At 48.2% G+C, this 26,719-nt stretch overlaps 1 protein-coding gene across 1 annotated transcript in view; it reads left to right on the top strand.

The window, feature by feature from the left end:
• RABGAP1 (RAB GTPase activating protein 1) overlaps nt 1–26,197 on the top strand; it is a 110,913-nt gene extending 84,716 nt beyond the window's left edge. The window contains exons 15-26 of the mRNA XM_038744805.1: nt 1,907–1,981; nt 4,400–4,525; nt 5,118–5,261; nt 5,767–5,808; nt 6,432–6,560; nt 16,877–16,969; nt 17,539–17,649; nt 21,782–21,886; nt 23,380–23,463; nt 23,935–24,006; nt 24,571–24,768; nt 25,214–26,197. Coding sequence (XP_038600733.1) covers nt 1,907–1,981; nt 4,400–4,525; nt 5,118–5,261; nt 5,767–5,808; nt 6,432–6,560; nt 16,877–16,969; nt 17,539–17,649; nt 21,782–21,886; nt 23,380–23,463; nt 23,935–24,006; nt 24,571–24,768; nt 25,214–25,336 — 1,302 coding nt within the window. The 3' untranslated portion in view covers nt 25,337–26,197. The remainder of the gene's footprint in view (nt 1–1,906; nt 1,982–4,399; nt 4,526–5,117; nt 5,262–5,766; nt 5,809–6,431; nt 6,561–16,876; nt 16,970–17,538; nt 17,650–21,781; nt 21,887–23,379; nt 23,464–23,934; nt 24,007–24,570; nt 24,769–25,213) is intronic.
• The last annotated feature ends 522 nt before the right edge of the window (nt 26,198–26,719 follow it).

Below are 26,719 nucleotides of genomic sequence, written 5' to 3'. Positions count from 1 at the left end.
ATACCATCATTATTATTGTTACTCCTGAGTGCTTATTATGTGCTGAGCCTTTGTTCTGAGCTCTTGGGAGAGTACAATATAACAGCCTTGGTAGACACATTCCCTGCCCACGACGAGCTTCCAGTTTACAGGGGGGAGACAGACATCCGTAATGGACGTGATTTGACGGATTGTGCTCAGACTCTGACAATACGTGTAGGCATTTATTTATATCACAGGTGCCCCAGGATTTTCAGAGCCCACCAAAGAGGTTCCCAAGTCCCACTGGCATGCCACTGCACCCAGTTGGGAACCCCCACTGTATGTCTAACCAAAGGCTACGCCAAGAGGCAAAATAGTTCCTGTTAATCTCGATGGGCGCCTGGAAATAAGCCTCCACTAAGAGATATGAAAACATCTTCATCCTAAGTGGTTTTACTGGAATCTGAAGGATTTTGTTCAATCTGGCAAGAGACCCAATTGGAGAGAGGAGAGGAAGGGCAAAGTGGGGGTGGGGAGGTTGAAGGGGAGGAGGAAAAAGGGAGGCACACTCCAGAAATGGATTTATTCAAGTAAGAAAAAGTATCCCAAGTCAATAAGAAATTCCCCTTTCCACCACAACTGGCATGAGAATCCTGAACAACAATAATAAAAACATGCTCTAAGAAAAAGTATCCCAAGTCAATAAGAAATTCCCCTTTCCACCACAACTAGCATGAGAATCTTGAACAACAATAATAAAAACATGCTCCTAAAAGTAGCTTATAGGGCCAGAAGAGCCAAAGGCCCAAGGAATGCTTGATGTCAAAATACTGTAAAAGATAATGATCTTAAGGGATGGATAGTAGCAAGTTACAGCCAAGAAAAGGGGAAAGGAAAGAATTTCCAGAAAACCCCCTGAGTGATTTAGGAACCATTTGTCTTACCAGAAGAGTTCCAACTGGTCTGTATCTCTTTTTAGGATGTGAGAAAGGCACCAAAATTTAACAAGGTCCCTTACGGGTGCAGCGCTGGAGCTTTAAGAGACAAAGAATAGTAGCTCAGAGGCTCCAACTCTTTTAGATTTAGGCCATACTTCATGAACAGACTTTGGTGGTCAAGTATTATTCCTTTTATTTTTCAAGAGCAGAAAAGTTGTCTTTCAAGTTATAGGTGAAGCAGGGAGTGTATCCAAACGTGTTCACTCCTGGTCTTCTGACTTCCACTTTGCATCTTCCCCCTCCATACACTAGAAAGCAAATGCTTAGCTAGTGAGATTTTCTTGAATCTAGGTCTGCCGGGGACACAGGTGATTTGATGGTCAGCAGGTTAAGGAAAGATCTGCCAAGTTAGAAATGCCCTGTGAGGAGAATTATTTGATGCTGGGTTTGAAAAACTAGTCTCTACTCTCTGATGTAAGGCATGGGTTAAAAACACAATATTAAGTATCCTTGGTACTTAAGTACGCTATAACTCAGGTTCACAGGGTGGATGTAGTTGAGGCATTGTGGAAAAATAAAGTCATTTAAATGCTTAACTTAGCTTCCAGATATTTCATCCCTTTTTTATGGTAAACGCTGTGTGTCACGCACTGTTCTAAGCGCTGGGGCAGATATAAGATTATCAGATTGAACACAGTCCCTGTCTCACGTGGAGATGGAGCTCACAACTTAAGTAGGAGGGAGTAAGATTTAATCCCCATTTTACAGTTGAAGAAACCGACGCACAGAGAAGTTGTGATGTACTTACGGTCACACAGCGTGCAATTATCAGAGTCAGGATTAGAACCCAGGCCCTCTGGCCACCTGACCCATGCTCTTTCCACTAGTCCACATGAAGAGATGGTTCATGGGAAGGTAATAGAGGAACTTTTCAGCCCCAGATGATTCTGACTGCTTTTGCTGGAATTGGAGGAGACTTATTTCTGTCTCTTATGCTCTCTTTACAGGCCTATTCTGTTTATGATGAAGAGATTGGCTACTGTCAGGGCCAGTCATTTCTTGCTGCTGTCCTGCTTCTGCATGTGAGTGACCAACCCCTCTTCAATCGTACACATCCCCAGGGTTTATCTTGGTTTCCTCTTGCGTTTTCTTGGATTTCTCAAGAATTTACTGAAGTTGATTGTTGTTCTTTCAAATGGAGATAAGTGTGGTGGGAGATGTGGGCAGAAAGAAGTCTCTTAGTTTCCTCGTGTGCTGATCTCAGAGTTAACCCTAGCCAGTATCCCTCTGGCAAGTCTAATTAATGCCATCTAACTGGTACAGCATCCGAACACTGGAGACAAGTAAAGGCCCAGCTTTTTACTGGACAGTAGCATTTGTGGGTTTTTTTTTTTTCCCCCTCAGGAGCCTCTGGACTGATTTTCATCCTCAAAAAACAGTATTCTAGGTTGTATTTTTCCAAAATATGAGAATATCTTGTCTTCCTAAATAATAGGTGACTTGTTTCCCCTCCGTCATCCATTAGTTTCTTCTTGATTGGACTGGAAATGTAAAATATATTTACAAACATGAGGCAGGTCCCACTTTCACAAAGGTTTTAGTTTTGATGCTCTCTTCTCTGACAGTATCACTGATGAAACAGCAGAGTTTTGGGGCCCAGCGGGACTGAGTGATTTCAAACAATGGTATTTATTGGGTGCTTACCGTGTGTGTGCTACCAGTCCCAGTGAGGTGTAGTGCAGAGAACACAGAGCCAACAGAAGGTTTAGCACATGGCTGCCAGTCCAGGTACTGAGTGTGGGGTGCTTTATGCTTCCTTTCATTTGCATAATGATAATAATTCTGGGGTTTAGTAAGCACTTACTATGTGCCAGGCACTCTACTAAGCGCTGCAGTGGGTACAAGGAAGTCAGGTTGGACACAGTCCCTGTCCTGCATAGGGTTCAGAGTCTTTACCCCCATTTTCGAGATGAGGTAACTGAGGCACAGAGAAGTGAAGTGACTTGCCCAAGGCCACACAGCTGACATGTGGCAGAGCTGGGATTAGAACACATAACCTGCTGAGTCCCAGGCCCGTGCTGTAGCCACTACGCCATGCTGCTTCCCCACTCTGGGCTGACACAGCTTCCCTTGGCCCTCCTGAAGATGCAAATCCTCGTTAGTCCCCATGCTGTCAGTGGGGTTCCATGGCTTCTCCCTGGCAGTTGAGCAAAAAGTTAGCAACCCTCGGTCTCCAATGGTACCCCTTCATCCCTTTGAGTCCCTCCTCCACTGCTCCACGGCTCTCCACCTCGTGGCCTGATCCGCCATCTGGATACATGTGGCCTCGGGGTGGTGGGGAGCCAGCGGGGGTTCCCCCCAAAATACCAAATCACTTTGGAAGCACTGAGTACTGGGGTTGGAGGGACAGGCCGCAACACGTCCGTGTCGGGCCGTGCGTGGGAAGGGGGAGCCGGCCAGACGGTCTAGCCGGGACCCGTAGGGGTTTTAAGGTACCGCGCGGGAACGGAGACGCCTGTTGAACACAGAGGAGGTGCTCTGAAGAGGCAGCAACTCAAGCCCTTAGGGTGTGCCGCAGGAAAGGGGGGATAGAGGACCAGAGGGATGGCGTCAGAGCCCCCTCTGAGTGCTGCGGGGTTCACTTGTGGACTTCACCGCTTCAATCTCCTTCCCCACGCAGTAGAGTTCAACACGGATTGGTTTGGAGCCTTGGAGGAGAGAGAGCTGGAAGGTGCGGGGAGGGGGTGAACCACTGCGACAGGCCAGGGCCATCCTGCGGCAACAGAGACTCTGCGCGTCTACGCACGGGGCTCCGTGGTAGAGGACTAAACTACTTAACCCACGAAATCACACTGCCCCAACTTCTCAGTTTTGAGGGACTGCTTCTCTCACAGGATGCCCCCAATATAAAGTTTTCAGTACCTTTGGGAAAAACTAGATTTGCTGCCAGTTTCTCAGGGAAGCATTTTTCCATAAAACAGTGAAGGCGATTCTTAGGAATTTTGTACAATAACACTTCTTAGAAGAAGCCAAGTAGGAAATTTGTAGTAATTTAAGCATAATTGATGTCCCAAATGCTGATTGGTAGAACTTATGATGCCCTTTAGCAGCCAGACATGTCCTCTGACCTGGGAGGGGAAGGCTACTGAGAAGGTAATATGATAATTAGCAAAGGTCACCCCTCATGTCCAAGAATTAGCCAATCTTTACCCCCCATGCTTTGTTCATTCCAACAGGCCAGTGTTATGACAGTTGTAATAGAAGACTTTTGTCGAGGAGGATGAAAAATGTTTATTGTGGTTTTGGGTGATTAAGGATGCAGGTTTGGAAAAAGATGTCTTCCCTCTCCCCCTTTCCTTGAGGGGGACAAGATAACGTAGTGTAATTTGAAAGTCTGAGGGACTGCAAATGAATAACATCTACTGCTCTCTTATAGGGATAAGGAGGGAAAGTAGTAGACTGCAGTGTGTGTTGCAAGCTATTTTATTCTTCTTCAACAGATGCCTGAAGAACAGGCGTTTAGTGTTCTGGTCAAAATCATGTTTGACTATGGACTCAGGGAACTTTTCAAGCAAAATTTTGAAGATTTGCACTGCAAATTTTACCAGTTGGAACGCCTCATGCAGGTAATTAAATGAGCCAGGAACTCGGGAAAGCGTCATGTTAAGTTGTTAAGGACTCTGGTTTTAATTGTATTAACTACCTGTGACCAAGTTGAGCCGCTTACTGGTAGCGTTTTCTCTCTGTCATGATAGCTTTGGAATTGAGGAGTGATATTGAGGTGCCCAAACTCATTTCAATCTGGCTAAACATCCAGAGAGTCAGACGACTTTCCAGACAGGGCTAAAAATGCCACTCACCCAAGCTTTTGAGATCGTTTCTCATGGTTCTGGTAACAGAAAGTGAACCAGACTTTTCCCAGCATTTATACCATAGTAAGAAATGTTCAATTCCCAGAGTGACTCACCATTTCAGGAGCGCTCTTGCCTAAGAACTGGTTCTTAGATTGAGGAATGTAAGAATACAAGGCCTAACAACATTTTATGTCCCAGTGTACTGCAACTTCCCTTAGCCAAGAGTAATCCCTTGGGTAGGTGTCAGAGAGACAGCCTTCTGTGAAGTGGGTACCTTCATCACTCTGCACCCTTGCAGATTTAGGAGAAAAGTATTGGTGCGTCAGCTGCATTTATGGCAAAATCCGTTTGTTTGCTGTTTCAGGAATATATTCCTGACCTGTACAACCACTTCCTGGACATAAGCCTTGAAGCACATATGTATGCCTCCCAGTGGTTTCTTACCCTCTTCACTGCAAAGTTCCCTCTCTACATGGTCTTCCATATCATTGATCTGCTGTTATGCGAGGTATGTGTTCCACAGTTACTGACTCCTGTCTTCAGGCTGCGTTGTAGTTTTGAAAAAACCCAATCTGCCTGCACTTTGACCCCTACTGACTAATCTGACCTATACTTTGAGGGCTAGAGAGCCAGATCTTAGCAGATAGTCTCTTGTGAAAGAATATGATGGTGTTGGATAGAGGGGAAGCTGACTGAGGGAAGAATTTTCAAGAGATTTTTTCAATAGTCAGCTGTCCTGGATCACTGGGATTACCTGACACTTGTGCCTTGAGCGTTGCTCCGTGCATGTGTGTAACCACTGAAATCCGCAGGCTAGTGTTGCGGGATGAGGCTAAAAAGGACCTTTCACCAGGGAAAATCCTAATCTAAAGAATCATGTCAAGTGGGTTTCCTTCTTAGCAGGTCTTCATTTTACGTTTTCAAGTGGAAAAAATGGCAATTTGGGGGAGGCCACAAATTAGCATTCGACTTGAAACTCTGAAAGTGGTTTCCTTTTTTCTCCTTCGTTTTAGGGAATAAGTGTCATTTTTAATGTTGCCCTTGGATTATTAAAGGTAAGTGTTCAATTTTTAATCGTGAGGTTTTGCACATTGTAGCATTGACTTGAGAAGCAGTGTGGCCTAGTGGAAAGAGCACGGGCCTGAGAGTCAAAGGACCTGGGTTCTAATCCCGGCTCTGCCGCCTGTCTGCTCTGTGACCTGCCCAAGGCCAAGGTCACTGAACTTCTCTGTGCCTCAGTTACCTCTTCGATAAAGTAGAGAGTAAGACCATGAGCCTTATACGAGACAGGAACTGTGTCCATCCCAATTATCTTGTCTCCTCCTCAGAGCTTAGTACAGTGCCTGATACATAGTAAGCATTTTAACAAATACCATAAAAAAATTGAATTAGCTGTTGGATGTTCTTACTCTCGAAGTAATTTTTTGCAACATTGTTTGCTGACCATTTTTATGCCTCGGGCACTGCCTCCATTGGGAGCAGCCCCATGTGAATAGACTCAAATGCTGTGTTGTAAGATTAAACAGCATCATCTGGGAGTCTCATAAAGAAGGCTTTTTTTATACCTGTGCAGATGAGCTTTAAATATTTCCATAGCGATTGTTTCTGTTTTTTTGTTTGTTTCTGTGTGCTATTGTTGTTGTTGGGTTTTTTGTTGTTGTTGTTATTTCTCATAAAGACTTCCAAGGATGATCTCCTGGTGACAGACTTCGAAGGAGCTTTGAAGTTCTTCCGAGTTCAGCTTCCTAAGAGATATCGCTCAGAGGAAAATGCCAAAAAGCTAATGGAATTAGCTTGCAACATGAAGGTAAAAAGCCTCCTTACATCCATATACATGCTCAGGCTCGTGGCAGGTGGCACGCTTAAGATCCTGACTTGACTGTCTTCCTGGGAGACAAAGACAATAGTTTCCTACTGAGCATTTGTCTTCGTCAGGCTGCAGAGGGGACCTATAGAGCTGGCAGCAAAGAGAAACGGACTTGAGGGTAGGCAGAGCTTGCTGGGAGCTCCCCTTTTGGATTCAGGAAGTTTGAAGCCCCGTAATATTGCACAGTACCGTGTTTTCCGTGAGCCACGCAGACAGTCCGTGTCCAGTATCACTCTTTTCCTGACTCCTCATTCAAGGAGAGTTAGGTGAGCCGGCCTTGGGCGTATAGGTCAGAGCTGGGACCCCGGCCCCAACAGAACGTGTGATATGTTGCGTGGTAGCTGCCCGAATCCAAATTACTCATAAATACAGAACTGGAAAGACTCTTATCCCTTTTTTGTGGTGTGATTAGAGGAATCTCAAGTGAACTCCCTATTGGGAGCACCTGTTGGGAGCTCTTCTGAAGTGAATTCACTGCCTAAGAAGGTAGCTCACTTCACCGTGTTGGAAACTAAGAAAGGTCAGGCATGATGCATGGATTTAAAGTTACATGGAACCAAGCGGCATTCTTTATACGGTGATGGAGAAACTCCCTTAGCCTCAGAGGTTAAGCAGAGGCTTTTAATCCAAGGAAGGTTTCCTCATTTTCATATTATGAAAACTGTGACAGGGTTTGGTTGTGTGAATTCTGGGGTATGACCGCTACAGGAAACAAGGCACTTCATCTTTGCAAGTTTTATGTCAGGTCAGTCAATCAGTTTACTTAGTGGAATTTATTGAGCAGTTATGGAGCACTGTAATAAGTCCTTGAGAGAGTACAGTGCAAGATAGTAGACATGTTTCCTGCCCACTAGGAGCTTACAGTTCAGAGGGGGAGACAGGCATTAAAGTAAATTATAGGAATGTACCAGAGTGCTGTTGCATTGAGAGTGTGGTGACTGTCATATGTTTAAAGGGTAAAGATCCAAGTCCATAGGTGACGCACAAGGGAGAGAGAATAGGGGAAATGAGGGCTTAGTTGGGGAAGGCCTTTGGGAGGAGATGTGATTTTAAGATGGGGAGAATGCTGGTCTGTCACGTATTAAGGGGGAGGGAGTTCCAGGTCAGGGCAAGGGATTTAGCGGTAAGACAGATGAGATGAGATCAAGGTACAGTGAGTAAGTTTACATTGGAGGAGCAAAGCGTGCAGTCTGTTGTATCAATCAATTGTATTTATTGAGCACTTAACTGTGTGCAGAGCACTGTACTAAGTGCTTCGGGAGAGTACAGTATAACAGATTTGGTAGACATGTTCTCTGTCCACAAGGAGCTTACAATCTAGAGGGGGAGACAGACATTAAAATAAATTGTGGCTCAGTACATAAATGCTGCGGGGTTGAGGGTTAGGTGAACAAAAGGGTACAACTCCAAGTGTGACACAGAAGGGAGAAGGCGTAGGGAAAATGGGCTTCATCAGAGAAGGCCTCTTGGAGAAGATGTGATTTTAATAGGGCTTTGAAGGTGGGGAGAATGGTCATCTGTGGGATATAATGGGGGAGAAGTTCCAGGCCAGAGGCAGGACTGGGGCGAGGGATCGGCTGTGAGGTAAACAAGATCGAGGTACAGCGAGTAGGTTGGAGTTAGAGGATTGAAGTGTGCAGGCTGGGTTGTAGTAGGAAATCAGCAAGGTAAGATAGGAGGAGGAAAGGTGATTGAGGAATTTAAAGCCAATGGTCAGGAGGTACTGTTTGACGCAGAGGTGTATGGACAACCACTCGAAGTTCTTGAGGAGTGGGGAGACATGGACTTAATCTTTTTTAGGAAAATGATCCGGGCAGCAGAGTTAAGTATGGACAGGAATGGGGAGACAGGAGGCAGATTCAGTAGTCAGGGTGGAATGTAAGTGCTTGGATCAGTAGAGTAGCAGTTTGGATGGAGAGGAAAGGGCAGATTTTAGCAATATTGTGAAAGAAGAAACGCCAGGATCTGGTGACAAATTGAATATATGGGTGAAATTAGAGAGATGAGTCCGGTACATTGTCAGGATTACGGGCTTGTGAGATAGGGTAGATAGTGGTGTTGGCCACAGTGATGGGAGAGATCGGGAGAATGGGGTTTGGGTGGGAAGAAGAGGAGTTCTGTTTCGGACTTGTCAAGTTGGCTATGTTTGAGGTGTCTGTGGAGCATCCAGCGCTTAGGACAGTGCTTTGCACATAGTAAGTACTTAATAAATGCCATTATTATTATTATTATTATTATTATTATTATCCAAGTAGAGTTGCACTAAAGGCAGGAGGAAATGTGAGCCTGCAGAGAAGTCGGGGGTGGAGATGTAGATTTGGGAATCATCTGCATAAGGATGGTAGTTGAAGCCACAGGAGTGAACGAGTTCTCCAAGGGAGTGGAAGTGGATGGAAAATAGAAGGTCACCATCTTTCTCATGCTCTCCCAGGCCCTTCGAACTGTGTGTCGCTTGCCCAACACCAGGCAAAGCAGAAGGTCTGGCAGCAAGCAGTTGCTCTTCTGCAGGGTGACAGCGGGGAAAAGGATGGGAAAACTATTATATCAGTCATGGCCAAGAGGGAGGGTTGAGGATGTCTCTGCTCTGTTCTCAGTTCCCTTTCTGTTCCTGGTGTCCCCTTTCTGACCTGAGCAGCCCAGACTCCAGATTAACCTCAGTAACCCTGAGGACTTTCACTCCTTTTTAGGGCTCACAACTGTACAGTCATCCCACTTGAGAAAAGGAGTGAAGAAGGGGCAGGAATCCATTTTGGCATGGCTGACTCATTTTTGGTCTTCCCTGTAGATAATATAGTTCAGATAATATAGTTCTCCTAAAGGTACAGCTAACAATCATAGGGTCACATCTTACTGTTTGTTCAAAAGGTTTCAAAGAGGAGAGTCTTCGAGTCTTCCTTAGTTCTCTTGGTTTAGAATTTAACCCCAATTGACTACCAGTTTAAAGAGCTGGTTTAATGTATTCTGCTGATCAAACCCCGTGCTCCTTAAACCCCCTCCAAGGGGGCGAGAATGGTTGAAGTATTGTTTAATTGGAGTTCATTATTTAAATTACGGATGCTAATCAGCCTGTGAACAATATAAAATGATTTGAAGAAAGCAATGAACCAAGTTCCACCCCATCCCAACCTCCTTTTACAGACAGTAAAGTCTTTCCAAATGCAGATTTAGTGTCAGCATCCAGTAAAACCCAAGGGCGGAAACCTGCAAGAACTCTGTTGCACCTGTGGAACCTCATTCGCTTTCCAGAGAAAATTACAGGAATCACGCCTGTTTCAGTGAGGTTATCATGTCACTCAGAGTGTTCATCTGTTTTTATGGACATTTACCCCTTTTGTGCTTGACACTAAACCTCTAGATCAGAACTTCAGAAGAGGCTTTTCATCATCTCCAGCTTCAGAACAATTTTGCCCATAACTAAGTAGGACTGTAGGTTGGTGATGTTGTATTCTTTTCACTTTCTCGCCTCAGATTCCGTCAGGAGTCAGTTGGGTGGCTTCCTTGGGCACTAGAACCTACCTAGTTAAATGTCTGGGTTGATTCTGTAAAGGTTAGACGGGGCCACCCATTATTGTGTGAATAAGACAGTCTAAGCCTTCCTTGCAATTTCTCCATCGTGAGTTCTCTACCTCAAACGTGCCCATAACGTGGAAGGTACTTCTTTGCTAGGTTGGGGTGGGGCCGATTCTAAATCGAATTCTAGCCTTCAGACTCCGAAATCAGCCCCGATCAAGAAATGACTGTGAGCCAGACTTCCAAATAAGCCACTCTAGAGAAGGAACCTGAAATTAGTCCCTCGGTTGTACTAAAGGCCAGGGCTGTCGGTTTTCCTCTCTGTTCTACTTACCCGACACTTTTCTGATCCACAGTCTGGTTTGCTGCATCTCTCTGTCCTTGTCCCTTGGGATATGGGAATGTGAAGAGCTTTCCTTGTGCACCTGAGAAACTGCAGGGTGAGGCCAGTGGGTAAGGGAGAAAGAGGATGTGGCTGATGGCGGCAGAATCAATGAAAGAAACTGTCTGGGAAACCCAGGCTTCAACCCAGATCCCTACCTGGGCTCTCCCTTCTGCCTGTCTCCCCCTTTCATCTTCCTTCCTTTTTCCTCTTCCTCATCCTTTCTTTTCCTCCTCCTGCTCCTCTTTCTACGTCTCCTCTTTCCTTTTCTCTCACTCCTCTTCCTTCTCCTCCTCTCCTTCTCCCTCCTATCTCCCCCCAACAACTTTTTCCCTTCCCGTGCCTCTTCTTAAGTCATTGGTTTGACCGACACTCTGAGTCCTTTGCTGCAAGTAGAGAAATCTTGGGCTTTTTACCTGCAGGTCCTTTTGAACAGGAAAGGACCCAGAATTGAGTTTAATCTTCGAGGAAGAAGAAAATAGCCTTGTAGGCCGTATGGCTATGTCTGCAGCGTTCTGCTGGAAGAAGGTCAGCAATTGCTGGGCAGGAAACCAGGCCAGAGTCAGGCTTTAAAGGCTGCTTTCTAACCCTCCTTCTGACTGCAGTCCAATTAAGTGGGGGGTGGGGGTGGGTTTGAGCACCGGATCCTCCCGGCGGTTCTGAACCACAACTAGGGACCTCGCCGCCTTCCCATTGGATTTTGAGGGCAAAATAAAGCCTGCCGCTGCCCCTTTCAAAGAGGCAGGCCGCCTACTTCACTAGGTAGCGGCTTCAGCGAGTGCTGTTAGAAGGTCCCTTTTCGAGACAAGGCGTGGGAGGACTGAAAGGCCACAAGGTAATTTGCTACTTCATATGTGCTCTCATTAGGTGGAATGAACCGTGCCGTGCTGTGTACACCTGTCCCTTCGTATGAGCCCTGAATGTGCCTTAATAATAATAATGATGACATTTGTTAAGCGCCGAGCCCTGTTCTAGGCGCTGGAGAGGATGCAGGGTGGTCAGGTTGTCCCACGCGGGGCTCGCCGTCTTGAACCCCATTTTACAGATGAGGTAGCTGAGGCTCAGAGAAGTGAAGTGACTTCACTTCCTTCACTTCAATTCTTGTACATATTTATTACTCTATTTTACTTGTACATATTTATCCTGTTTATTTTATTTTGTTGATATGTTTTGTTGCCCGTCTCCCGCTTCTAGACTGTGAGCCTGCTGTTGGGTAGGGACCGTCTCTATACGTTGCCAACTTGTACTTCCCAAGCGCTTAGTACAGTGCTCTGCACACAGTAAGCGCTCAATAAATACGATTGACGATGATGATGATCATGACGCAGTGGCTAGAACATGGGCCCAGGAGTCAGAAGGTCGTGGGTTTTAATCCAGGCTCCGCCACGTCTGCTGTGTGACCTTGGGCAAACCACTTCACTTCTCTGGGCCTCAGTTTCCCTCGTCTGTAGAAGTGGGGATTGATACTGTGAATCCCACATGGGACAGGGACTGTCCAGCCTGATTTGCTTGTATCCACCACAGCACGTAGTACAGTGCCTGGCACATAATAAGTGCTTAAATAGTGCAGTTGTTCTTATCCAGATATCCAGGCTGTCTCGTCACCTGAGTGCTAATGTAGGTGTCTGGGGAAGACCCTGTCAGTGCTGGGGGAGAAGGTGAGCCCGTGGCAATGCCAGCTGTGTTCATAGCCCATCGGGCTGGGCCAGTAACAGATGGAGGAGCACAGTAGAAAAGAGTGTTTGATCCATTTGTTTCATTGGGAATATAGGCTGGAGGGCCCTGGAGGAAGTTTGGCTAGCTATTTTCTTTTTCTCTTTCCTTTTTTTTTTTTTTTTTTTTTTTTGCAGTCCACGGGACAGTATAGGGCTGTGATTAGACAGAATTCTTGTATTTAAGATCAAAGCGGTCTGTTTTCAGTGTGCTTTTCTGGGCAAGGAATGTGTCTGCTATACTGTTGTGTTGTATTCTCCAAGCACAGCGCCCTGTATACAGTAAGCACTCAGCACGTTGTGGACAGGGAATGTCACTTCTGTTGTATTGTACTTTCCTAAGCACTTAGTACAGTGGTCTGCACACAGTAAGCACTCAATAAATACAATTGAATGAATGAAAAAAATATGATTAATTGATTGGTTGAGCTTAGGGACCAGGCTGAAAAGCACCAGAGGAATCTTCAGACTGGGGGCAGCCAAAATGTTTTGCCACCAGGAATCAAGAGGCATTTTCACCTAGGATGTCAGAGGGTAAATTCTGGGTAACCCTTGGGTTCTGGTGACCCAGGCAGCGGTTTGGGAGGCTGCTGCAGCTTGCGGGGTGTCTGCCCCTTGCTTGCTGGGCTAGGAAGCTAGCCCGGGACAGTTCCAAAACCTGACCCCCTCCCTTCGCTCTCCATCTACAGCCCAGAATCAGGGAAGGTGGTAGAGGGGGCAGCAGCGGTTTTGGCTGGGCTGCTATTCATGGAGAGCATCTTCCGATCCAAGGTTGACTTTCTGCCAAGGAACTAACAGGACTATTTTGACCGTTCCCGTCCTTGGCCAGCCCAAGTCACCTTGAGGTTTCTGCCTCATGCTCTGGACTGGGCTTACTCAGCACATCATGGGGGCAAGGGATCATTCATGGCTAAAAAGTGAGAGCTGTGACTTTCCTGTCTTCCCTTCCCTGGGCTCCCAAACTTCCCGTCCCATTCCTTCAGAAACCCGTATTCCTTCATTCGCAGGACCAGTTCCCTCCATCCTACCTATCCACTCTTATCCCACTCCCTCCTACTTATGGTGAGCCTCGTGTGGGAAAGGGACTCTGTCCAATCTGGTTCAACTGTATCTACCCCAGTGCCTAGAACAGTGCTTGGCTCATAATAATGATAATAATAATGATAGCATTTATTAAGCGCTTACTATGTGCAAAGCACTGTTCTAAGCGCTGGGGAGGTTACAAGGTGATCAGGTTGTCCCATGGGGTAGGTGCTCACAGTCTTAATCCCCATTTTCCAGGTGAGGGAACTGAGGCCCAGAGAAGTAAAGTGACTTGCCCAAAGTCACACAGCTGGCTATTGGCAGAGCTGGGATTTGAACCCACGACCTCTGACTCCAAAGCCCAGGCTCTTTCCACTGAGCCACGCTGCGCCACTGCTTCTTCTTCATAGTGCTGAACCAAGTACCTTAGTAGTAATAATTGTTATCCCACTACACCTCTGGTAGACTGCAAGTTCCTTGAGGACAGGGACCTTGCCGTGTAATTTTTGTGCATTCTCCTATGCGCTTTGGACAGTACTCTGCACATAGTTGGTGCTCAATAAGTACCGCTGATTGCAGAGGTCACAAGACCTGCCAGACGGCTGAGGCAGGCCTGGGAGCCCAGCAGGGAATGACACCCAGAAAGTCTGTCTTTGGAATGGACAAAAAATAATCGATGGTATTTATCAATCAATCAATCAATTGTATTTATTGAGCGCTTCCTGTGCGCAGAGCACTGTACTAAGCGCTTGGGAAGTACAAGCTGGCAACATATAGAGACAGTCCCTATCCAACAGTGGGCTCACAGTCTAGAAGGGGGAGACAGAGAATAAAAGCAAACATACTAACAAAATAAAATAGAATAGATAGGTACAAGTAAAATAAATAGAGTAATAAATATGTACAAACATATATACATATATACAGGTGCTGTGGGGAAGGAAAGGAGGTAAGATGTGGGGGATGGAGAGGAGGGCGAGGGGGAGAGGAAGGAAGGGGCTCAGCCTGGGAAGGCCTCCTGGAGGAGATGAGCTCTCAGTAGGGCCTTGAAGGGAGGAAGAGAGCTAGCTTGGCGGATGGGCAGAGGGAGGGTGGGGCACTTATCGAGCACTTACAGTGTGCAGAGCACTGTCCAAAGCACTCGGGAGGGTATAGTACAACAGAGTCGGTAGACCCACTCCCTACAAAAATCCAAGACATAAGATTCCCCCCCATTCAAAGGAGAAAAAGGCGCAGGAAACGAAAGATGAAATCTAGCTTTGAGCAACGGTCTGTTTCCCAGTAAACCTTGTTGGCAATTAGCAAAACCTCGTCCCGGCTTGGGTTGCGGAACTCGCCGAGCGAGGATCGGTAATCATCCTTGCCTCGGGATTGGAGAGGGATGGATGAAGAAGCTGGAATTCCTGGAAAACCTCCGGTGACAGGTCCTGAGCTCGTTTCAACGGGCGGGGCGCTAGGGGGCGCTACAGCCCCAGTTTTCCCCCATGCTGCCAGGTTTTAATGGCAGAATGGGTCCCAGGCCGACCCCCAGTCTTAATTGGCAAGCGCTTACTTTCCCTTCATACAGTATTGATCGGTGATATTCTTCCTACGTTTACCGATGAGCAAGTGTTTTATTTCGGCGCATTCTTGGGGTCGCTCAATCAAAAGTCTCCCAAGCAGTCGGCCTTAACCCTCCCTTCTGCCCGGGACCCCCTCCTTCTTCACATCTGACAGACCACGGTTCTCCCCATCTTCAAGGCCCTTCCAAAATCACATCTCCTCCAGGAAGCCTTTCCTGACTAGTCTGTCATCTCCCCACCCTACTGAGGCTTTGAGCCCCACGTGGGACAAGGACCGTTCCCAGACTGATTTGTTTGTATCCACCCCAGTGCTTAGTACAGTGCCGGGCACATAGTAACTGCCTAACAAATACCCTAATTATTATTATTTCTTCAAGGCCCTTCTGAAATCACATCTCCAGGAAGCCTTTCCTGTCTAATCTGTCATCTCCCCACCCTATTTCTTCCTCTATCACCTCCTCAGCATGTCTGCATCACCCAGGCACTCAGGAACTCACAGTCCTGCCTCCCTTGGTAGCAGTTTAAAGATAACTCTATCACTTCCATCTATCTGTAATTTACATTAGTATCGGTCTCTTCTGTTAGATTGTAAACTTAAAGATAAGGATCTAAAGCGAGCCAGAATCTTGATACTAGAGCCCCTGCTCAGTTCTTTCTGTCTCCCCCTTCTAGGCTGTGAGCCCACTGTTGGGTAGGGACTGTCTATGTGCTGCCAACTTGTACTTCCCAAGCGCTTAGTACAGTGCTCTGCACACAGTAAGCGCTCAATAAATACAATTGATGTATGTATGTTTGTACATATTTATTTATTTTACTTGAACATGTCTATTCTATTTATTTTATTTTGTTAGTATGTTTGATTTTGTTGTCTGTCTCCCCCGTTTAGACTGTGAGCCCACTGTTGAGTAGGGACTGTCTCTATGTGTTGCCAACTTGTACTTCCCAAGCGCTTAGTACAGTGCTCTGCACACAGTAAGCGCTCAAATACGATTGATTGATTGATTGATGAATCGGCCCTCGTCTAGTCTCGTCAAGGCTAATTGAGGGGGGCCGTTGACGGGACCGGGTGGCATTGGAAGAGGCGGAGGGTGGGGCCAAGCTCAAGCCTGCTGCCGCCTTCCCTCTCCCCACCCCTGAAAACAGTGTGCTTTATCCCCTTGGGTGGGGTGGGGCTAAAGATTGTACGCAGAGTGGGGAGGGGGAGCGAGAGGTGGAATCTGCGGTGTTTCAGCTTCATTGACTATAAACTCCTTTTGGGCAGAGATCCTGTCTGCCAACTACACTGTATTGTTCTCTCCCTAGCACTTAATGCAGTGCTCTGCATTCGGCAAGCACTCAGTAAATACTGTTGATTGACTAGCAGCCTGAGAACCTGGGGATGCTCATGAGATTTCACTGAATAGGTCAAAATGCTTGGGCTCTGGGCTTCTGAGCCAGTGCCGGTGTCTCAGCTCTCAGAACCGAGAGCAGAGCTTTTGGAAAATTTGGGGGGGGACTAGTTGACTTGAATGATGCCTTGAATCGACGCCTACTGTGACAGGAGAGTTTGTGTATGCTGATGAAGCTTAGAGCTATGCCATATAGTACATCCCAAGCGCTTAATACAGTGCTCTGCACACAGTAAGCGCTCAATAAATATGAATGAAAGATTATAGGTCTGCCCATAATGGAAAGATCTAAGCCGAAGCATCAGGCAGAGTCGTTTCACCTGTGCTGGGCAGCAGCGGCACGGGAATGTTTGTCAAAGGCTCTTTCTGATCAAGTGATCAGAATGTTGATCAAAGACAATGGCAGAGACTCAAGCTTTTATTGTGCGGAAGAAGGGCAATGGTAAACCATTTCAGTATCTTTACCAAGAAAACTCCATGGATACACATATATCCGAAAGACTCGGACAGACGATGGGATGTTCCGAAGAGGGTGTGTCCATGGAGTCGCTCTGGGTCGGAAATGACGGCCTTTGAAGAAGAAGAAAGAAGTTGACTTGAGCTTTGGTCATTTTAAAGGGCTGGGGAGAGCCCCCATCGTCCTCCATTAACTTGCTTTGGGCTTTTGTCTTTCGTGCAGATTAGCCAGAAGAAGTTGAAAAAGTATGAAAAGGAGTATCACACGATGAGAGAGCAGCAGGCTCAGCAAGAGGGCCCCGTAGAACGGTTTGAGGTACTGTACTCTACAGTTCAGTTTACTCTGGGTCCATTTGTGGATGCTAAAGTTCTGTTTTGGGGGGGTAACACCCTCTCCCCTGGTTAATGTAATTGCAGGTTTTTAGTTGCCTATCACCTGAGAAAATCTTTGCCTGGGTCCAGTTTCCTTCAGCTGGCTCGCAGCTCATGGTTTACATACTCTGCCTTCCCAAGCATTTGTTTTACAAAGCAAATAAGAAGGCAGGGCCTGTAAATACATTCCAACCAGCATCCCCTTGTGTTCCAGTTCAGTGATCTTTCCATCATGGTGAAGGGAAGTTAATAAATACACAGCTGCTCTTTTCAGGTCACTTGATTTAGTTAAATATTTCTGTCGGAAGACAGGACATTGGGAAAGTCCATTCTTGTTCCTAGGAAGAATGCAAGGCAAACCGCATCTTCCAGTTTCCTCTAAGATCCCATGACTTCCCTTTAGAGCTAAGAATTCCTGGGGCGGTCTGTCACTGGAGGTCCCATTTGGAGAGAGATTTTAAATATTTTTGTCGCGCGCGCGTGTGTTTGTGTGTGTATGTTTGTACACACCAGCGGGAGAACAGACGCCTACAAGAAGCTAACATGAGGCTGGAGCAGGAGAATGATGATCTTGCCCATGAGCTGGTGACCAGTAAGATCGCCCTACGAAAGGATCTTGATAATGTAAGAAGACCCCAAATGTGTTTCTGGAGGGTGTTTGCGGGGGCGGGAGGTGGGTGTCTCACGGGGTGAAAATTAGATATGTGTAGAGTGGTCCCCATTCAGGGCTCAACAGACTTTTCTCATAATCCTCGGAAATCTTCAGAAGGGGACAGAGGTGAGTGCACATATTTGTCGTTGCCTTATAAGATGGCTGCTCCTAACAACTCGCGCATCTCCCGTTTGGGTCTCCGAGCAGAACGCATCACACCTTTAACTAAGCCCTACACAGTCCCCTCTCCTGTAGCCAGCCCACTGCTAGCCCACTGTTGGGTAGGGACTGTCTCTATATGTTGCCAACTTGTACTTCCCAAGTGCTTAGTACAGTGCTCTGCACACAGTAAGCGCTCAATAAATACGATTGATGATGATGATGATGATGCTAGCCAAATTGTCCAGCTTCCTGACCAAGAGTTAGCGTGACTTCGGTGAGTTGAAGATGGGGATGCTTTTGGTCAGTCCATATTTTGGAAAAAAAAAAAAAAAGGGGGTGATCTGGCAGTTCAATAATCCCTTGCAGATTGGAAAGAACTATGTAAAGAGGCTATTTAAAAAGGTATCATATGTCTTGTAGCAGGGGTCTCGCCTACTCTAGGGCCCCCCGCCAGGTGTTTTAGTTGCGGGGGGAAATCGAGAGATGTAGAAGAGGGGAATGTTACCGGGAAAGGCCAATGGGCACTTTCAGGTATAAGCTAAAGACAGCCGCGGAGAGGGGCCAGGAGGAGAATATCCAGGGAACGTTGATTATTTCTTGTTCTCTCCAAGAAGCAGTGGGTCAGGAGACGCCAGCTGGATGGAGCTTTAGCATTCACAAATTGGCCAGAATCTGACAAGCCTAAAAATAACATTACAATCCCTCCAGCTTAAAGGGGGATTTGGGGTTCTTGAAGTCTGAGCTAAAGAAGTCTTCCAACTTCTTACAGTCTTTCATATCGGGCTCAGAGGGTGGGAGTTACTCACAGTGAGGCTTAGTTGAAGCCGCATAACTTGTCCCTCACACACACGCGCTAGTATGCTGGGCAAGTATCACATCTGTAGGAGCCACAAGCACTACAAGAAGCTGCTCTCGGAGATGAATGTGCCGCGTAAGGAGACTTTAAGGATGCCACTTTACATCAACCAGATTAGGTAGGACTTTGGGCGCGAAAGCAAAATCGGCTCTAAACGTCCTCCCTGCACCTGACCCTAGGGGTGAATCGGTTAGAGGGGGCAACGGGCTAGGGTTCGTCCAGGGTTCGCCTCCGCAGACCTCCAGCCTGTATTTCAACTCCAGCTGTCTGGGGGACCCGGGAGAGAGGTACCCGAAGACTCGGATGGAGGTGGGCTTGTCGCCTGAGTGTACGGGACCCGTCTGGGAACTCACGGCCCCGTCGGCCTCTTCCATTTACTGTAGACCAGGGGCACGTAATCATAGCACAGTGCTCTGCACACAGTAAGCGCTCAATAAATACCACTGAATGAATTGAATGAATTTGGGCCTACAGGCCACGTATTCCATGGGCTGACGGCGAAGAGCAGGTTAGGACCGGGAGTGCCCCCTGCTTCTCCTGCGCCGCCTCCGACCTAACAATGGCCAACTGCAGGTGCCCGCGTCAACCCCAGACTTGCCACCCTTCTTGGGGTTGCTGAGTATACCCTCACCCCTGGAATTCCCCCCACAATTGGTAGGTAGTGCGTGTCCCTGGAAGTTGGGCCAGGTCTGCCTGGAATGTTGCCCACCCTGCTCCTGGTAGTTTGGAAAACAGGGCCAATTCCCCCTTCCATAGTAGCTAGGGAACCTGTGTCCTCTAGCGCCAAAGGGATATAGTTCTCGATTCAACGGATGTTAGAAGCCACTAGTGAAATCAGTAATCACCCCTTAGGATTTGGACTGGAATTTATGGGCTACCAGCACTCCCACAGACTAGAGTGAACATACATTTCGCTCTTTTTTTTTTTCTTTTTTCTGCAAAGCCATTGGGACTGAATGACTGGTTTTAAGGATTTATCGGGCGCTCTGTCGGCAAAAGTCCTCTACCATCACTTGTTTGTGTAATGCCAGTTGTTTTCTGGGTAATCCGTAAATTGATCTGCTCAGTCCAAATGGCTTTTTGGTACAGCAGCCTTTGCAAAGAATCCCTCGGCAGGGAGGGCTGATTTAGATCTATAGGCTGAAGGATGTTTTTCATTGATCTGAAAAGGTAGTGGTGGGGTTTTTTTGGGTTTTGTTGCTTTTTTTTTAGAGAATGACTATTCATTCTTCTCCCTTTCGCTTTCTCTGATTTTCAGGAGTGCTTCCCCAAAATCTGATTCAACAGTACGGTGATTTGTGAAATCGACAGGGAGCCCTCTGTGGCTTGGTCAGAAAGAGGCTCAGTAGTAGAAACTGGGCCAGTACTGTGGACTAGTTGGGAGCAGGAAGACTCTGAGAGCCTAGTCATCCCCCAAAAAAGCCCTTGGTCATAGAGAATTTGAAATGTACATTTCAGAGAAAACAGGCTACTTTCATTCATTCATTCAATCGTATTTATTGAGCGCTTACTGTGTGCAGAGCACTGTACTAAGCACTTGGGAATTACAAGTTGGCAACATATAGAGATGGTCCCTACCCAACAGCGGGCTCACAGTCCTGGCACTTCCTTGGTTCCTTGCTTAGGTGCTTCTCCATGCATCTTGGTGGCCACCGTCAAAGCAAGAATCCTTGGCTTGATGGACCACTGGTCTCATCCCACAGGTCAAGAGGGTCTCTAGATGTTCTTTCAAAGGGCTCACCAGAACTGCAGTGACAAAGATACCTTTGAAGGCGAGAGGAAATGATGGGCTGGAGAAAGGGAGCAGGGGGGTCGGGCCAGAGATCAAGATTATTGATTGTGGATGAGGGAGAAAGAGTGTGGCCTCGTTCAAAGAGCAAGGGACTGGGAATCACTCGGTTCTAGTCCTGGCTCTGCCACTGCTCTGCTGTATGAGCTCAGGCAAATCACCTAATCTCTCTATGCCCCCAGTGTCCTCATCTGTAAAACAGGGAACGACCCTTGAGGGTTGGGGATTGGCTATAATGTCAGTATAATTTTGTGCCCACCTCAGCTTTCAGCACCTAAGTAGGCTCTTACTGCATCCCATGATTATAGTTGATCAGGCTGCCCCCAAATCATTTCCACAAATGCTTAACCTCATTCTGGTTTGGGGCATTTAGAAAGGAACAAGAAAGAAAATTCATTCAGTCGTATTGAGCGCTTACTGTGTGCAGAGCACTGCGCTAAGCGCTTGGGAAGTACAAGTTGGCAACATATAGAGACGGTCCCTACCCAACAGCGGGCTCACAGTCTAGAAAATGTGTAGGACTGGTTAATAAAAAAGAGCATCTTTGGGAAAACGTCTTCTAGCCAGTGTTTTCCCATCCTCCTGGTCTCCTTTTAGAATAGTGCTGGGACCCAACTCCATAGCAGGAGCTGGTTCAGGTAGGAGAGGTCCTGACCCTTTAGCGAGTTAAGGGTAGGTTTGGGCCTCTTGTGACTTTTTCTCTTGTGCTTTTAGGCATTCTTAGTCCCGTGCCTGGCTGTGCTTACCGCCGTCGTTCTTGGGAAGTCAGAAAAGGGATCCCTTTTGGCTCTGACTTCCTTGGTGTTCAGGGAATCATTCTTGTGTTGTCTAGAGCTTGAAACAAGAGCAGCTAATGCTTGCTTTTGGCATAGGCTGGTCAGCAGTTAATAGGCTCTGGATTTCACCTCAAGGAATCCCTGAAAAGCCACTACCCGGGAAGCAGGCGCTTTCTCTGTACCGTGAGAAATCCCAAGAATTAACTTGAAGCAACTTTGTCTCACATCGGGGCCCGGGTTTCCCCCTACCCCTCTCTTCCCTTCTTCCCGCCTTCCCTCCCTGTCTCCCAGCCCCCTGAAGAGTTCAGAGGAGGAGACTGGTAATGCCTCATCTAATTTTTTTCCTGATAAACCAAAGGAGTCAAATGCAACAGAGCCAAAAGGAGGCCTGTTGCCCTGAGAGTGACCATTGTGGTCTGGCACCCTGCCTGGGGGCTGTGGGGAACAGAGAAGAGCAAAACTAGGCTTTGACCATCTGATCTCGGGGGGGGGCGGGGTGTGTGTATGTGCGTGTGCCGTAGGCCGAAGAGAAGGCTGACGCCCTCAATAAGGAATTGCTGATGACCAAGCAGAAGCTGATTGATGCGGAAGAAGAGAAGCGGCGGCTGGAAGATGAGTCGGCCCAGGTGACTGGGGGTTTCTACTTCCTGGTGTTAGACCGCAGCAGGGAAATTAAGGGAAAACAAAAGCCACATGTGTAAAGAGGCTGTCATTTCTTATTGGCCATGAGAAACCTAGCTGGATTTGGTTTCTTCTTGCGGGCTACTTTTTATTTGGTGCTTAAAGTGTAATGGGGCTTAATAATTAAAGGAGAAGGAGAGCCAGCACGTCAAAAAGTCCCTTCCTCTGTTAAAGCAGGAGAGGGAATCACCATGATGTAGGGTTAGTGCTAACCAGAAGGCTATCAGACTTTGTAATCGAGCTGCCCAGAGAGCACCATTTCCACAAAAGGAAGACAGGCCTCGCCTGTACCTGGCTCAGCCTCCTCACAGACCTCCCTGCCTCCAGCCTCCCCTCTCTCCAGGCCGCACTTCACTCCTTGGTCTGGAGCATTTTTTGAAAATATCATTTTGCCTCCATCCTCCCACCCCTTAAAAACTCCCGGCAGCTGCATGTCCCTCTCCACATCAAGCAGAGACTCCTCACCATCGGCTTAAAGGTGCTGAATAGGCTCCCTCCCGCCTCCTCATCTTCACTCCTCTCCCACTACAACCCAGTATGCACACTTTGCTCCTCTCAAGCCAGCTTACTCACTGTGCCTTGTTTCCTTCTTTCACAGCCGACCTCTTAAACCCTCCCTTCTGCCCGGGACCCCTTCCTTCTTCACATCTGACAGACCACAGTTCTCCCCATCTTCAAGGCCCTTCCAAAATCACATCTCCTCCAGGAAGCCTTTCCTGACTAGTCTGTCATCTCCCCACCCTACTGAGACTTTGAGCCCCACGTGGGACAGGGACCGTGCCCAGACTGATTTGTTTGTATCCACCCCAGTGCTTAGTACAGTGCCGGGCACATAGTAACTGCTTAACAAATACCATAATTATTATTATTTCTTCAAGGCCCTTTTGAAATCACATCTCCAGGAAGCCTTTCCTGTCTAATCTGTCATCTCCCCACCCTATTTCTTCCTCTATCACCTCCTCAGCACATCTGCATCACCCAGGCACTCAGGAACTCACAGTCCCGCCTCCCTTGGTAGCAGTTTAAAGATAACTCTATCACTTCCATCTATCTTTAATTTACATTAATATTGGTCTCTTCTGTTAGATTGTAAACTTGAAGGCAGGAATCATGTCCATCACAGCATGGCATAGTGGATAGAGCACGGGCCTGGGAGTAAAGAGCTCATGTCTGCTGTGTGACCTTAGGCAAGTCGCTTCACTTCTCTGTGCTTGTTACCTCATCTGTGAAATGGGGTATAAGACTGTGAGCCCTGTGAGGGACAGGGGCTGTTTCCAAACTGATTTTCTTGTATCCACCCCAGCACTTAGTATCCACAGTATTCTCTGTGGCTTTGGCCTCTTCTGGCATGGGAATGGAGGAGTGGGAGGGAAGGAGAGTCAGGCTCAGCAGGACTAAAGAAGCGGGGCTCGGTTTCATTTTTATCTTCTCCCCACAGTTGAAAGAGATGTGCCGGCGGGAACTAGACAAGGCGGAGTCGGAGATTAAGAAAAACAGCTCCATCATTGGGGACTATAAGCAGGTGAGTGCAATGCCCCCGGCCTGTGGTTGCCCTCCAGGGACATGGGGATAGTGTAGGGAGAGCTCAGGGAAAGAGCTCTTTCCCTGCAAATCCTGAAATATCATAAATCCTCAACGATTGGAGCTGATCTGGGAGGTGCAGATGTCATCAAGTCAACCTCTGAGTCTCAGCGTCCCTCCGGGTGGGCTTTTCCTGCATGCGGATGAACCAGAACCACCTTCCTCAGCACCGTGCATCTGTCCCATCATCCCGCGAACACTGACTGACATCATTCATCACTTTCGAGGCTGCACAAGATCGCGGGCTCCTTGCGAGATCGCGGCGTTGGCGGCCGCTGGGGAGACTCTCCTCTGGGCCAGTTATATCTCGGCCGCTCTTGTCGTGGTGTCAGATGTCCGCCTTTAATGTAGAAGAATCCCGAGTCCACTTGTGCGGACTGCTGCTAGTGCCTGTTGGTTTCTGTTTTGCTAGATTTGTTCCCAGTTGAGCGACCGATTGGAGAAGCAGCAGACAGCTAATAAAGCTGAAATTGAGAAAATACGGGTAAGCGGCTTGGTTTAGTGTGGTGTCCCAGAGGGCTCTTCCTATAAGGCAAGACTTTTCCGAGTTGTTGCACTCAATATTTGCTTCATCTGGGGGTGCCTAGGAAAAACTGAGTGTGGGTGTGGGGGCAAATGGCACTTCCCGACCTGTCCCGCGATTCGTCCTGTGGCCGGCACCATTGGTGTGGAATGATTGGATTGGCTTTCCTTTTAGAAGCTGGCAGGTAGGGAAGTCGGGGCTGTGACTGGAGGGAGAAATAATCCCTTCGTAGCCCGTACTCCCTGAAGAGCCACTTCAAAGCTTCTGTCAGGTGGGCCTGGGGTCGGGGGAGGAGGAGAGGGTGTCCTGCAGGTTGCGGGCTGCTGGCCAGCTGGGACAATTTCAGGAGTACCACGAGCCTCCCGTTAGACCCTTGTTGCTCTCGAAGACCCCGTCCTGGGCCTGAGGCTCCCAGGCGGAGTAGCCCAGCCCCGCTGAGGCACCCTCGCCAGCCGCAGATCTTCCCTAGAACCATCCCACATGTCCTCCTCACCCCCCACTCCTGTCCGCCCGCTCTGATTTCAGCAAAAGGTGGACGACTGTGAGCGCTGCCGGGAGTTCTTCAACAAAGAGGGGCGTGTGAAGGTCATCAGCTTGGCCAAGGAGGGCTCAGACGAGGACCCAGATGAGGAGAAGGAGGCATTGCAAAACCAGCTGCGGGAAATGGAGCTCGAGCTGGCGCAGACCAAACTGCAGCTGGTCGAAGCGGAATGTAAAATACAGGTAAGGCGGCCAGGCTGCCCACTAGCCAGCCGGACCTCCGCGCGCATCCATTCAGCCGTGCCACGTGGCCGGGAACCGTCAGTGGTGGAAGCTTGCCCCCTCCACGGTTACCAAAGGAACACTCCTGGGCCCATGTCGATCGTGTCATTGCTTTTTCTGTCTTGGAATGGCCTTCCAAATTTCCAGCTTGAAATTTGCTTTCCGAGTTAAAGTAGCAAGGGCTAAGAATATGCAGGCTTGAGGAATGTAATAGCAAGAGCCTCTCTGTAGCGATGAACTGACTTCTGTCCAACTTGAAACTCACTCCTACCCCTGCCAGCCACCAGTCCCCTCTAGGAGCAACCTAAAGGCCCCTTGCGGGAGGGTGGCCCCGTCTGCTACTGATGCAGCGGCAAAACCCAGCCGAGGGGAAGCTCACTAAGCCCCTTGTGTGTCTTCTCCCTAGGATCTGGAACATCATTTGGGCCTCGCACTGAACGAAGTGCAAGCGGCGAAGAAGACGTGGTTCAACAGAACAATCAGCTCTATAAAGACAGTGACTGGCGTCCAGGGGAAAGAGACTTGTTGAGCAAGCGGACGCCTCCCTCCTCCACTCCTCCCAGGAGCTGTCCTCTTCCTCCTCCACCTTTCTTTCCTTCCTCCTCCTCCTCTTAACACACCACCTTTGGTTGCCTTCCTTGGCCAGATTTTTGACTCTGAGCTCCATCAGAGGACCAGAATGCACATAGAGCAGAAGCCCAGCCACCTGTCCAAATGTCCAGAGGTCATGGATGAAGCGGATGGAAACACCCAAGGGACAGGCGAGCACTCTATACTACTGATGTTTACCAAGTGACATAGCGGGATGGGCGTCCTCCAGAGAAACGCTCTGTCTTGGTGGCCACTCGCAGGCCTCCTCTCCAAGTCGTCGGTACGGGAACTTTCCAAACGTGAAGGATGAGTTCACGTGTAAGGGTCTGAGGATCTTTTGGTTGGTTGGTTTCTTTCGGGGAGGGGGGTGGTTTGGATTTTCTTTTTAACCTTTAAGCTGTTTTTTAATATTTAAAAAAAGAAAAAAAAAAACGAGACATCATCACTAATCAAGAGAGTGACTGATGAAATCTGCTTCAGTGCCAGGAAAGGGTACAGACTCCAGGGAGGACTTGGTTGGAGCCGGGGAGCTGCTTGGCTCTCTGGGGGGTGGTCCGTGGGCTCAGAGGGAGGCCCAGGGGCTTTGGGTGGGTGAGTGGGTGGCTGACGACTCACCGTCACGTCTTTCTGTTTGTCATTTCTCCCGGCGTTCGTTTCTCCTCTCTGCGGGCTGCAGAGCGGCCTCTCCCGGGCTCGGGTCTCGTGGTTGGTCTCGGCTGGGAGAGCGGGACGATCTGCACCCCAGGACGGTTTCACTTCCCTTGGGTCAGATTTTGATTGTCCCCTTCCCTTGCGCCCCCCCCCCCCCCCCCCCCCCCCCCCAATCTCCCCCGAGTCACGTTATGTGGACGGCCCCTTTCATCCCCGCCCCGGGATGGCGAGCCCGGAGTGCTCAGTGGCGGGGGCGATTCGGGCCTCGGACTCCACTTGAGGTTGGCGTCTTTGTTTTCTCCTTCGCCCGCGGTTAGAGGAAGTCCCTCGGGCGTCTCAGCTTCAAGGTTTTTAGTTTTGCACATGGGTATGAATGAGGAGATGAACTGAGATCTTATATGTAAGTACATATACATACATACATATGTATACATATGAAATGTCCAAATCAGCGAGGAAATAGAGCGGTAGGAATCAGTTCCCGGGTGTGAACCGGCTCTCCCACTCCCTGATCTGAGTCAGGATTTGGGGTTGGGCCCTGCCTGGGCTACCCATCTGGTCCTTTCTGGCCCCTCAGTGTTCAGATGGGCTTGACCTTCTCCCCCCAAAAGCTGTAGGACGGAGGTTTTTAGCACCTTGTACTTTTTTTTTTTTTAATTTTATTTTAACC

The sequence above is a fragment of the Tachyglossus aculeatus genome, chromosome 4 (assembly GCF_015852505.1).
Source record: "Tachyglossus aculeatus isolate mTacAcu1 chromosome 4, mTacAcu1.pri, whole genome shotgun sequence".
NCBI lineage: Eukaryota > Metazoa > Chordata > Mammalia > Monotremata > Tachyglossidae > Tachyglossus > Tachyglossus aculeatus.
This window is presented reverse-complemented; position numbering and strand designations above follow the sequence as displayed.